This window comes from Rhyacophila brunnea, unplaced genomic scaffold, assembly GCF_057557595.1.
Source record: "Rhyacophila brunnea isolate RB1 unplaced genomic scaffold, BYU_Rbru_1.0 scaffold_15, whole genome shotgun sequence".
In the NCBI taxonomy this organism is placed as follows: Eukaryota; Metazoa; Arthropoda; class Insecta; order Trichoptera; family Rhyacophilidae; genus Rhyacophila; species Rhyacophila brunnea.
In genome coordinates this window covers 7,631,417-7,645,049 of record NW_028232806.1, presented here as the reverse complement: position 1 = coordinate 7,645,049, position 13,633 = coordinate 7,631,417, and the positions used below count along the sequence as shown (strand labels likewise).

At 30.7% G+C, this 13,633-nt stretch overlaps 1 protein-coding gene across 5 annotated transcripts in view; it reads left to right on the top strand.

Moving 5' to 3' along the window:
* Positions 1-4,637, top strand: part of LOC147074867 (adenosylhomocysteinase-like 1) — an 80,094-nt gene extending 75,457 nt beyond the window's left edge. For 3 of the 5 annotated variants that reach the window (XM_085943100.1, XM_085943102.1, XM_085943104.1), the window contains 3 exons: positions 122-301; positions 1,566-1,733; positions 2,975-4,637. In XM_085943100.1, coding sequence (XP_085799226.1) covers positions 122-301; positions 1,566-1,733; positions 2,975-3,133 — 507 coding nt within the window. In that variant the 3' untranslated portion in view covers positions 3,134-4,637. Of the gene's footprint in view, positions 1-121; positions 302-1,550; positions 1,734-2,974 lie in introns of all 5 variants that reach the window. The other 2 variants (XM_085943099.1, XM_085943101.1) reach the window with 1 other exon arrangement.
* Positions 4,638-13,633: the final 8,996 nt, after the last annotated feature.

The window sequence follows — 13,633 nt, the reverse complement described above, 5'->3', positions numbered from 1 at the left end:
GGTTTTGCCTTTCGGCATCTTCAGGCACTATACACACTTACCAATGGTAAACCTATAACTGGTGAGATAACTAAAGTGGGCTATTAAAAAGATTAACAATTAACATTTTTTTTATCGGCAGGTAATAAGAAATGTAGACTTAGTGATCACTGCGACGGGAAATAAGGGCGTGGTAACTCGGGAGCACATGGAGAGGATGAAAAATGGCTGCGTGGTGTGCAACATGGGGCATTCCAACACCGAGATAGACGTGCATAGCTTGAGGACACCTGATTTGGTCTGGGAACGCGTTCGATCACAGGTAATGGCATTCTCATTACGTTTATTTCTTTTTTGTTTTTTCTTTTTACCATCACACTAGGCCGTGTGATCCAATGGTAGTAGTTTAATGTAGTAGCAGTGAAATAATCACAGGAACATCCAGGTTTTGAGAAATTCACATAGATGTATTGTGACTAGGGCCATCATATCGAAAGACAAGTATCGATCCTCACAAGCACTTCCGCTGGGCGATTTAATTAGACCCTCAAACTGTCTTTTATCGTGATGTTATTAGCGATAGAACTCCGTGAAAACTCGACATCGCATGGCTTCACTTCATGCCAGTGCCGAAGGGTGACTTTTGGAAAGAGGTAGGCTGTGGAGATCTAAGAAAAAGAGCACACTTGTCAGGTATATTTATGGGAAACAAGAAAATAATACGATATTACTACTGATGAATAGGTACACACTAATGATGACGATACACTAATTTGATGAAATTTCAATAGCTCACTGATGACGTAAAATTTAGCGATGAGTTTAAATGTATTTTCCTAAACATGCACTTCAAAAATCATTACATAAAATTTATTTTTATTTTTAAAAACAATACATAATATATTATTTGTATGTGATCAAATATAATAAAAAATATAAATAAAGATAAAACAAGCTGCAGACTATAATATTATACGCAAAGGTTTTAGGCTTGGCGATCGGAGCCTACCATATTGCATACAATGCGATAGATCGGCTGAGGTCACATGACGTAAAGTCCATACAAAAATAATCCGATAAATACATTAAAGACGGATGGCGTGCTGTGGCATATTATTTTAAACCTTTGATAGATTGTTCTGTAATCTGAATATATTTATAATACATTCCTACATATACGACAGATGTCATTAACAAATAAAATTATTTATATAGAGTATAAAATAATCAAGTGATTATATAAATATGTTTGATATACAATTAAAAATTATTCTTCTCAAGAAGGTAGGCTTTAAAATTTAAATAATCACCTATTATGGAATCTTCGCCACTGTCTAATGCACACATGAATTTAAACTATGAGAGGAACACAGGTATATACCGACTCAAAAATTAGTTTTTTTTGCAAATAACTGTTTTGCACACAGAATATATCCGTAACGTACTCTCGGATCTTGAAAATATAACAAAACTGTTATTGTGTGTTATCGAGTTACGTAACTGGAATAGATCTGTAAGATATAGCAGCAGGATTTGTTTACTTTCATTATAAATGTTTTGATGATAATAAGCGTTCCCGTGCCCAGGTGGACCATGTGATCTGGGAGAGTGGCAAGAGGATCGTCCTCTTGGCGGAGGGTCGTCTGGCGAACCTGTCCTGCTCGTCTCTTCCCTCGTTTGTAGTGTCCATAACGGCCGCAACTCAGGCGTTGGCACTCATCGAGCTCTTCAACGCGCCGCCTGTCAGATACAAGGTAATGGAATAACATGTCTACCATATTCTCGCAGTGAAAATTCACCACCTCAATTGTTATTGGATATTCACAATCGAAATTTTTTATTCTTGGATTTTTGAACACTGAGCTGTATCACTTATTTTTGAATGTAACCATTACTGTAATAATTAATTGTAACCTCACTCGGTTTCCTACCACTGTGCAGACCACATGGTCACATATGGTTGGTAATCTGCCGAATGCATTTTCTATTAAAACAACACATACAATATTACCAGGGAACACAAAAACAAGGGTAGTGTGTTACCTGCCGGGTGTGGCTGTAATAAGGTATCTACAATTCTCGTATGTGGAGAAATGGAGGTGCCCCTCGAAAAGGGGTCTATATGAAATAACCAAAATTTTATAGGAGAGAGGAATGCGAAAAGCGTCTTTACGCGCCGTAATTATACCAATTCTTACGTTAATTACTATCAATTAACTAATTGTGGCATAGAAAGGATTAAATAAATAAATAAGAATTTCAGCGATGTATGTTTATATTTTTAATCATTGACATTCATTGCCTTAAAAAATCATAGGTAGGTACTATAAATCACTGAAATTCTTGTTTAAGTGTTAAAGAATATGTCATTTTTGTACCTGTATCCATAATATGCAATAAAGTTTGTCACGTAAACGTAACGCGCATTCAATATTGGTAATATTTGAGGATATTCAGCGAGCTTTCTACTTCTTACGTTTTATGGCTTGACCGTCATTAAGCCATAAACCGAAACTGGCCTCAATGTCTTGGTTTATGGCTACTGGCTTTATCATTTATCATTATTATTATCATTACATATTTGAATGCATTTCGTTAAAATACGAAAATTGGGCATAGAATAAAGGCCTGTTTCTCTTCGCCCCCTAAAACAATGGTGGATGACTTGACATATGTAGTTACAAAATTATAAATCTAAGACAAACGATTAAATATTCAGCGACCATTGCTTTCTACTCAAGAGTCAGGTGTGGGGGTAATTTTTCGTGTTCTGAGACTCAAGGCCCTATGGGGATTTCATTATATATAAAATAATGACCCACAGCTAGAGTTTCAAACTCGGTGACTGACATACGATACTAATACTCCCTGAGATGTAGTGTAACATCTTGCACTTGACGCATCTGTGAAGCGCGACACTACTACTAGAGATGTCGTTGTCGTATGCCTACCCTAACCAACAAAGCTTGTGACGCTATATTTGTGTGTTTTTTAGGCGGATGTCTACCTTCTCCCTAAGAAAATGGACGAATACGTCGCGAGTCTTCACTTACCGACGTTCGACGCCCACTTAACTGAGCTAACTGACGAGCAGGCCAAGTATCTGGGCCTCAATAAAGTGGGGCCCTTCAAACCCAACTATTACAGGTACTAAAACTAGATCAATTTTCATGAGCGTCGAAAGGAGCGTTCGGCCGACGTTCTCTATGAAGTCACTGGTGCTTACAACCTGTTTACACCCGATAACCGTATCGACCCCCTCTCGTAATATACTGTTACTATAATTAAGAGTCTCAAAATTATAATGTATAAATCAACAAAAAAAAAAACAAAAACAATTATTAGTATTGGAATAATTGCCGAAGGTATTTGATAATAAATTTAAATATAATACGATGATTTTTTTTATTTATATCGAAACAACAATTTTTATAAAAAAGTATTTGGATTAATTTATGTGTTGAGGATTACACTAGTACAAGTGACATACATACAGTAAAATCTTGATTTTTTTTAACTCGATTTAATGATTCAGATTTAGCAGACAAAATTCACAGTCCGTATTCCACTCGTAAATAATGTACGGCGTATGATTAGATTACACGTAATCACACAAGCATTGCGTGCGGTAATTGGTACTGTTGTCGCGTGGCTCTGCTTTCTGCAGCAGCTTTAACGCGTGCAATTTAACGTGGAATAGTAATAAAATATTGTTTGAGAACAAGAATCTGTTAACATAATGTTAAAAAGAGGTATATCGAATTTACAAACATGTATTTAACGTAGACGTCAATTTACCTGTGCAATTTGTATTAGTTCAATCCTCAGTATCTCAATATGTTCTGGTATTCTACCTACAACTATTGTAATACATAGCTTAGTATAAAATTAGTAATTTAAGAAATTAGACGGATTACTGTCCCGTAATTTCACAATCGCCTAAAAGGATCACAAAATGGATGGAACATTTACTCATGTAATTGATCAATAAAAAAAATGTATTTGTTGAATGATTTTAACCGTCTGTAATTGAGCTTTAAAATATTGTGTAGTAGATATTTTAGATTGATGTAAATTGAGCGCTTAATTACGAAACTCCCTAAAAATATTAATTACGAAACTCTCTAAAACTGTTTTGTGATTATTTATAATACATATCTGGCTTCGAAGTCTTCTAAAACAATCTGCATATTGTGAGTTTGAAATCTAATATATAATGATATCACCTCTTCTCAAAATACCGAACATTGATTGTAATTCAAGTGCTTAAAGTCAGACAACGTTATCTACAAAAAAGTGTTTTTTTTTTTTTTTTTTTTTGAGTTAACGTTATTTTACATTTATGGCTACATGATAGTCAAATAACGTTATGTCAATCTTTTCTAATTTCTTATTAAATCGTCAGTAAAGTTTAACGCTAACTACATAAGTTACCCTTGTTTTCATATTTTTTAAAAATTATCCCTATAAATTTTAACATCATCATAAGCAAGATAAATCTACATTACACAATAAATTATAAAATATTAACATTAGGTTTTAAATAAACATTTCCCTTGTTAAGTTACAAGAATCTAAAATAACGATTTTTGGCTCTCCTGTAAAGTTGCACTTTTGTAGATAGTGTTGTTTGACACTAAGCCCTCTAATTATAATATAAACAAAAAATATTTCACTAAAATAAAATGTAAATAAACATTAAAACTTTTAATTATAAAAAAATCTCTCCTTCAAAGGAAGTTATTAAACTGTATTTCAATAATAAAAATAATCATTAAAAAATATGTAATAATAAGCTTCAGGTGTTCAACAAACGCTCATTTTTTAACAATAGTAAGTTTTTATGCATACATGTAAGTTTTTATGCATACATGTAAATTTTCAGTACATTTCATGTATGTGTCTTAAATTTATCAATTAATAATTAATGTTTACATCAACAATTTATATGATATGGAATTGGTTTAATTTAAAAATTCCTTTAAAAGCAAATCGGCTAATCACATAGTTGAATGACATTTGTTGACGGACATTGGATTGGGATGAGACGTTTGTTTCTGTCGTTTTCTCGATATATTTAGAGTTTTGTAAGTAAGCGCTTAAAATTATAATGCACTCTTTTAGAGAAAATCTAACCCCGAGACTTTTGGGTATTACATACACCGATTATCTTAAGTACACCAAGAAATTGTCGTGTTTCGACGCAAGCCTGTTTATTCGATTAGCTTTACAACATTTGTTGTAACTACAATAAAATTAACAGTTACGAAGTTGTATCTGAAATGTAAACATGGGTTTGCGTCACACGTCGACGGCGTATAGTAAAAAGTTAATAATATTACGATGCCTGTAGATTTTAATATTTACTATATTAGGTAGCTATTTAAATGTGTGTAGCGAATCGACAGCCTAAAGTCAGTTGATACCGCTTTCATTAGCGACATCCGATCATTATAAATAAATAAAATGTCGAGGTAGTGATGTAAATTTAAAATTATAATTTTATAATGGCCTTCTTTTATTAAGAATCGGCAGTAAAAATATTACATTTATCGGAAATCATAATTAATACCCTCTTGCGTTACAAAACAAACATATTACGAAATTATTCCATTGTAGTATCCCTAATTTATAATGTTTAATTCATTTTACTTACTACTTTTTATCTATCTGCAATTTTTCTAATATACTATGCTAAGTGCCCAATCTATTATTACTTTTTAAATATATAATTTAACCTGTAAGTGATCTGCAATTAAATTATTTAATGAGATTGTTTTTTTTTTTAAATGCAATAATTGCAGCTGCTATTTTCGAATATTTGTGATGTATATTCCCACTCCATCTCTTATAAGTAGATCTACTCACTATAAAATATTTTATATATGAAAATAAATATTTAATCTCTGATATTAAATATTTATTGTCACAAATTCTGTGTTTATTTTACGAATGATAACTTTCCGTAATCTATTTGTAAGTGAAAAGTAATTTGTAATTGATTTTAATGTAGGTAAAATAATTTAAAGCCTCAGGGCGATGCCTGAATAATTGTGATTTTTATGAACGAAATGATATGTGGATTTCGTACTGACGAAATAAACAAACAGCTTCTTTCTTACGTAATTTCGTAAAATTGGAGGTCAAAAAAACCACAAGTCTGGCGTTGTCCTTATGTTTATCGAATATCAGTGGTGAAGGGTGGAGGTAGGCTGTTGAAATCCGCCATAAATAGTGCCCAATAAACTTAGTCGGTCATACGTATTGGTTTTCATTGAAATAAGACTATATATCTATATAAAATTTCATAAAATTTGTATATTTTATAGATAGAATAATGTTTTTTGTCTATTATGGGTAGTTTGGTTTAGACAGGGCTTAATGAATTTAAAAAAATGAGCCTACAATATGTGTAATAATATGTATTCTTGATCCAATGAAAACAAATAAGGATCAATGAAAAAGTGTGTTGTATCGCCCAAAATATACCAAAACTATTATGGTTTGGTTAGGCAGGGTTTAATTGATTTTTAAAAACTAACCAACACCATCTGTAACTTGTAGTCTTAGCTCAATAAAAACAAATACGTATGATTAACAAAGCTTAATGTGCACTATTTATGGCGTATCTTAACAGCCTTCTTCCACCCTTCGCTACTGTCGAATATAATAACTTATTATCGACCTGTGTCACAACAATTTTCATTTATTTAAAATAATAATTATTACCTACAGAGTTTTTAAATAAAATAGTTATATTTTTACTCAGTATTAATATTATATTTTGTAATAATATTTGATTTGTATTATTTTATAAGGAGGCATCTTTGATTTGCCTTGCCACATAATATTATATCGTAAGCCAATCTGCCTGTTTGAATTAATATTTAAATTTAAAAAAAAAACTGTAATCTATTCAGTTGAACTTTTGCGATGTAATAATTAAAAAATAAATGTTGTAAATTGAAAATAGTTACTTAAGCTCTTGATGAATTGAAAATATTTAAATGTTTTGTAATATAAACGTACATACAATAATTTGTTATAATGTATGTACAGAAAAAAATAATGTTCATTGAGACTGCCTTATGTAATTAGAAATATTAAAAAAAAATGTTTAATAAAATTGAGATGATTACGGTTATCACTACTTGAATGTTTCATTTACAATATTAATATTGTAAAAAATTATTAATCGAATATCTCGTAACTTTTGAGTCTCAAGTAACTCATGAGGTATTTTATTCGTCTGAATAACGAGTGTCGTAACTCAAGAGTCCTGTCTATCAAAAAGTCCAGAGGTGGACTGAATCGGGTCAAATTACTATCTAACTAATAATAATAATAATATGTTGAATCATTAATTTTAACATTGTGTATTTGGGTTATGGGCATGAATGTTTATGATGTTTTTGTCCTCGACATGATTCTGAGGCCTCATCTCATTGATCACCCGTTTATTTTAGCACTGATTGAATTATTATCGAAGTATCTGGATATATCCTGTATTTTTACTTATGTATTTTTTATGCAAGCAATATATTAAATATCATTGTTAAAGTACTTTTCTTTAACGTTCATTCATTTTTTTTTATTAATTTTACCAGTACATCTCTATGGTTATTGTTCTATTTTTTTATTGCTTGATAAAACAATTGAAGTGCTGAGGATTAAACTAGTGCAAGTGACATAGAATCAAAAATGAATTTCTTTTATTTTGTTAACTGTCAATTCATGGTGGAACTGCATTGTATTGTTGTTTATATTTAATAAAACGCAATTTTTTTGTAGTACTTATTCCACTTTTAATCAATAGATTAGGACCGGTTTTGTCCGCCTCAGAGGGACATTTTCAACTCAACAACCTAATTTATTGATTAAAAGTGGAATAAGTACTACAAAAAAATTGCGTTTTATTAAATAAAAACAACAAAAATGAATTAGGAGCAATTTTCACATCAGATATTTAACCTTTTCACTGTAGAGCATTTAATTACCACATTTAAATAACATGCTAACTATATTGAATGGCCCCCTAATGAGGGCACAACAGGTGTGCCGTCCGCGAACTGGAAATATTTTTAATAAACTATTTCTTTTATTCAACGAATGATTCACAAGCTTTTGAGAATTTAACATTGCATACATTGAACATTTGTACATAACTTGAAAACTATGCACTGTACCCACTAGAAAAAATCACATTTGAAAAAAATACGAACCTCGACTCAATATAGAAATATGATCGTCTTTTCTTTAAATAGTAATAAAAGATCATTAGAGAAAAATTCACAGATATTTAATTGTGAAGCCGATTTACTCTATTTGGTCACCCGTACAATTGCCTTAGTTAAATCCTCAATACCTTAATTAGTTTGTATTTTATTTTATATCAATCGGTGGAGTAGCATAGGCCAGAAGAAGAATCATGTAATTCGTTCCAATGTAACCTAATGAGTGACCATATGTATTTTTCATTTGTCACTGTTGCCCAATAAAATGTACGAATATCACACTAATACAGTCACAAAATGGACAAGTTGCATGATTTATATACTGCATATTAAATTGACATATTTGACAGGTACGTAAATGTTACATATCGCTACCTGTAAGTAACAGTGCGATAAGTCAAAAATACTTGTTTTGAGAAAAGTGAACTTTAATGTTTGTGTCATACAAATAAAATAGTTAACTGTGTGTTTATTTTGTTTTTTTCTGCGGTTTATAATATATGGTAGGATTTTTTGTATACCATTATTAACCCTTTTACTCCCAAGTGATTTAGCCTAGCATATGTGAAAACTCCCAAGTGTTTTTTGCCAAAAAATCGTTGATTTAGTTTTTTTTAAATAAATAATTCTACACATGTTTTAAAAATTTGAAACTTTTTTTGTGTGTTCTCAATGGTGTATAAAGCAATAATAAGTAATAATATTGATAGTTTACATGAATAAAATAAAAGAAAAAAATAATGTATCAATATTTATTTAGAAATGAACGGATAAAACTATGTTTGAACTACGAAACAAGTGTGACGACATTTTTTTATTTATAATTGATATATCAAATAGTATAGTATAATCTATTCTTATCTAGTAAGAGAAAAAAAAATAAACATATTATTATTTCTCTATTAAATAGAATTTTTATAAAGTAATCAAAAAAAATCGTATAGTGTCAAGGTATTCAAGAATAATTATTCAATTCACGAAATCGCACGAGAATTCGATACAGTATTGAGGACCAACTGATATGGGAATGAAGTAATTTCAAAAAATAAGTTTCAAAGCACTAAACCATTATAATAATATTTATTCATGTATTTTTTCACCATTCTACCAACAGAACAGTGTGCATTCATTGTTCCTTCGGTCAGAGCTCGTAAAAATTACAAAATTCATAATTATGTGATATATGAATCATAAAACAACTAAAAGAAATCTCAGAACTTAAAATGTGTCATAAAAATAATGTTTTATTATTTTTATGACCCTCTTTGGCTTCGCATTCGACAGTAAGAGCAATTATGACTTGTGAGTTATTAGGGTATGCCACAATTATAATCAAGTGTGACACTAAAATAACTATTAGTCACACCTAACACATACCGAATATAGTGTTTTGTCTACATGAGAAGAAATATAAGGGAAAAAAATTGGAATAAATCGTAAATTTGGATCCAAACTTTTGGCCGATGGATCGGCCCAGATGGAGTTTTCGCATAGGTATGGTGGGCCGAAATATCGGCCGAATGGGAGTAAGAGGGTTAACAGTGGGTTGTTATCTTAGTTATACCACTGTTCCTTTGATGTTGCAGGACAATTTTAATAATTGTAGCTGTGACATTTTTTCTTTTAAATGGAATATTACATTTTTTTAAAAGAATCCCATTGATTCATCATGTAGGTATAGCTTTCAGCAATCGATTGACACACTTATCTCAAAATTGACTTTTCTCACTTTATCTCACTTTTGTTTTCAGGTTTCAGTATGTAGTTTGTTGAATACCCCATAGATGTCAGTATAGTATTGAGACCAAATGACGAAATGCTCCACGAACATCTCGTCATTTGGTCTAAATGCTATACTGACATCTATTAGCGATATAAAAGCTCATGGCGATAATGTATTCGCCGAACTCTGTATAAATTAATCAGATACGAATGTTACATGAATAAAGCTTACTTATGAAATATAAATCACCGATTGATTTTTGAAGGATTCAAAAATGATGCAGCAATGTTACCAGATACAGTTACAACATAATATTGTATGTAAGCGATATTCTACTATGAGTTTAATCAATCCATTTGCATAATATTGTTGGCAACCTCAATCAGACGGGCATTATGCTTTTGTAGACCAGACAATGTTTCTACGAAACTATCAATTAACAATAATTATTAATATAGTTGTCTTTCTTAAAATAACTATGCAATTGATACAATGCTGTTTTTTTTTTTACCGAGAAACGTTGAATATGTAATATACATGAACTATGTAATATACATATATAATAGAAATGTGAAATTAACATGAGTAGCTTTCCAGAAAGAATAAAAATAATACCTAATAATATGTAATAAAAGTAGAAAATGTTATTTAGTATAATATGTCATGTATAAAGAGTAAATATTTGTAGCCGTAGCATGCTTTTTTACATGGAATTTCAGATTTAATTGAATTTTGCAAATTGAATGCCAAATTTAATTACGAACGAGGCAATCACTGTAGGTTTGAGTTAACAAACCATAGAATTTTCAACTTTTCTAAATTGCCTCTATTTCGTGGTTGATAATGTAAAATTTGTGTGTTCAGGGGAGAATGTATTTTTAGATTCATAAACAATCTTTGTAATATATCAACGCATCCCGACAATAAACTCACCAAATCTAAAAAAAAACATTGTTTTAAGAAATTCATTAAACAATGATAATATTGATAATTCGAATTTTTAACACTTTTGAAGCATTGAGTGTGCATTGTTTATTTTTCTAAACATTAAACAAATTGTTGCACATCCAAACTAAAATTTGACCAACGTATTTGGTGAGTTTTTTTTGTTGTTGTTGCGGAACGATATTCACTGAATAAGAAAAGTTGTTATAATGTATATTATATTATTTTTTTATGTACAGAATCACAAATAAAGAAAAATATTGTCATAAACGGATTTGGTCTATTCAATTGAACATCAATACATATTATTAGGCGTGAGTTTTAATTAAAGTGATAAAGATTGTTGTAATTTTTGTACAACATTATTAGATGTTAGTGTCATTTTGATGTAGGGAGTTGAAAAATATTTTTATATTAAAAAATATATGTTAAATTTGGAATTCCACATCGTAATATTTAGTTTAGATTTATTCTTATATTACATAATTAGTACATAATCATATAATTTTTAATTAAATACAAAAACTATATTATTAGTATTTACCATACGCTTGAACTATCACCCTATTAAAATATAATTAAATAGCGTACACTCCAACAAGCATAATAACGCCTGCACATGCATGGATTTACTTGCACCGATAGTGTGTATTTTAAACTATCACGATAATAACTGTTTACACGTAAAAGTGCTGTCTGTATCAACTTCAAGCGTAAGCGAGACGCGATGTTGTCATTGTATGATACTATTTGCCAGGTCGTGAAAATCGGTTAACCTCAAAATGAGTTTCTGCACGGTGTAGTTTGTTTTTTACGAGCAGGTTCACCACTATTGTTCTATTGCACTGTTGCAGATATCGCACAGTCCAATTGTCGGGTGAAAATTCAGAACTTCTGAACGTTTTTTAATCCATGCCTGCAATCTTGCAATTTGCACAATAATACGTGTTTACACATGCATTTTTTTTATGGCCATGATGATACGTACTGTCAGCAGTAAATCCATACACATGTGAACGGGGTGTATAAGTTTTTAATCATAATTTATTTTCAACTGTAATTGTTGGATTACAACTTTCAACAATAATATTTATATGAAATCTTCTTAAAAGATATTTGACAATAGCTTTCTATTTATTACTATAATTTATTGTTAATATTTATTAATTACAAATAAAATAAATCTGCTTTTCTACAATTTATAATATTTGAATATTATTATAATTTAGTTTAATATAAAACAATAAATTAATATACAAATTAAAAAATGCCATTTATTGATAGAAAAAGTATCCCTTAGTTTTGTAATAATGATGTTAAAATCCAGCTTTACTATAAAGGTATATTAACCCTTTCTATGCCTCACGATATTACTATGGCAGTGTTTTACATGCCGCAGATTTTTAATGACACATATTGAATATAGAGCAAAGCTCTAATCACATTTGCTGTAATACCGATAATTTATAATTAGTATTTCGTAATTATTCAAACAGATGTCACTGTGTGTTTAATTTTTTAGATTATGCAAATCAATCGACAGTGGCTAGTAATTTGAGTTTAAAGTCTGACAAGATAACTCACGAAATTTGTATGTGCGGCCTGTCGTTCACGGCCTCATAGAGCGCGAAAACTCACTGAAGGCATAAAACCGGTTAAAATGAGATAATAGTTAACAAAATGAGTTCAAACCACATTTTATTTGCCAGCCTGGGGAAACCACCAATTGACTATACAGATTCATGGATGCTGGTGTGATAATGGCTGACAGTGAAATATTGAAAAGAGGGATACTTGGACAATAGTGACTCCTGTTCTCACTTTGGGAACATTAACACTACACATTTTGTATTGCCCTGAAAGCCATTTGAGATTTTCAAGCATTTAGGTGTTAATACGTTATTTTTACTTCACAGATTTGTCAATAGGTGTCATGTATCTGTTTTCAATAAATGGTATGTCTCTTATTTCCATTGTATTGTTTACTTAAAAAGTTTTATTATTTTTAAAATAATAATACCGGAGCACTTTAAAAGTCCATTTCTACATCTACCAGCAGACAATTGCAGATGCTAGAGTTCAAATCGGTGGTGTGGGATCGGCATTCTGCATTTTTTTTTTCAAAACAGCACGACTCGAAACATTTGTAACAGAGGTGATTTATAGTCATTTTCCTTTTGAGTGGTTTACCCGATTCGATCATTTACATCCCTCTACAAGGGCTATTCTAACATACCACTTAACTCCAAAATCAATAAAAAAAGTGATAAATATGATATGTTGTATTCGTGATTGATATGGCGTGATATTTTTTAATGCCAGCAGTTAAATATGCATTCACTTGGAGATTCCAATCAAATGCACTTGGAATCAAGTAAGACGCAGTGTGGTGTGTTAACAATTATTGTAGATAGCCAACTGCTTTATTTTTCGAATTGCCCTAAGTGATATCCATGTTATTTTGGAGCAATAAAAATAACGAAAATGTGTTACCATGTTAACTGTTTAGAATAACCCCCGGGTGTCTTTTTACTGACCACATGGCTAACTTCAGATTGATTTCCCTAAAAAAATTATGAATCTATAATTCTGTCTCTTCAAATATTAAAATATGCACTATAATTGTAAATTTATAGGTAAATCATTTTTTTAACTAATCATCTTGCTTTATACGAATTTGTATCGGATTCAGAAAATTCTCAGTACTTATTGAAATGTTGGGATGTTGGTTCGAGTTCGACTCATGGGGCCC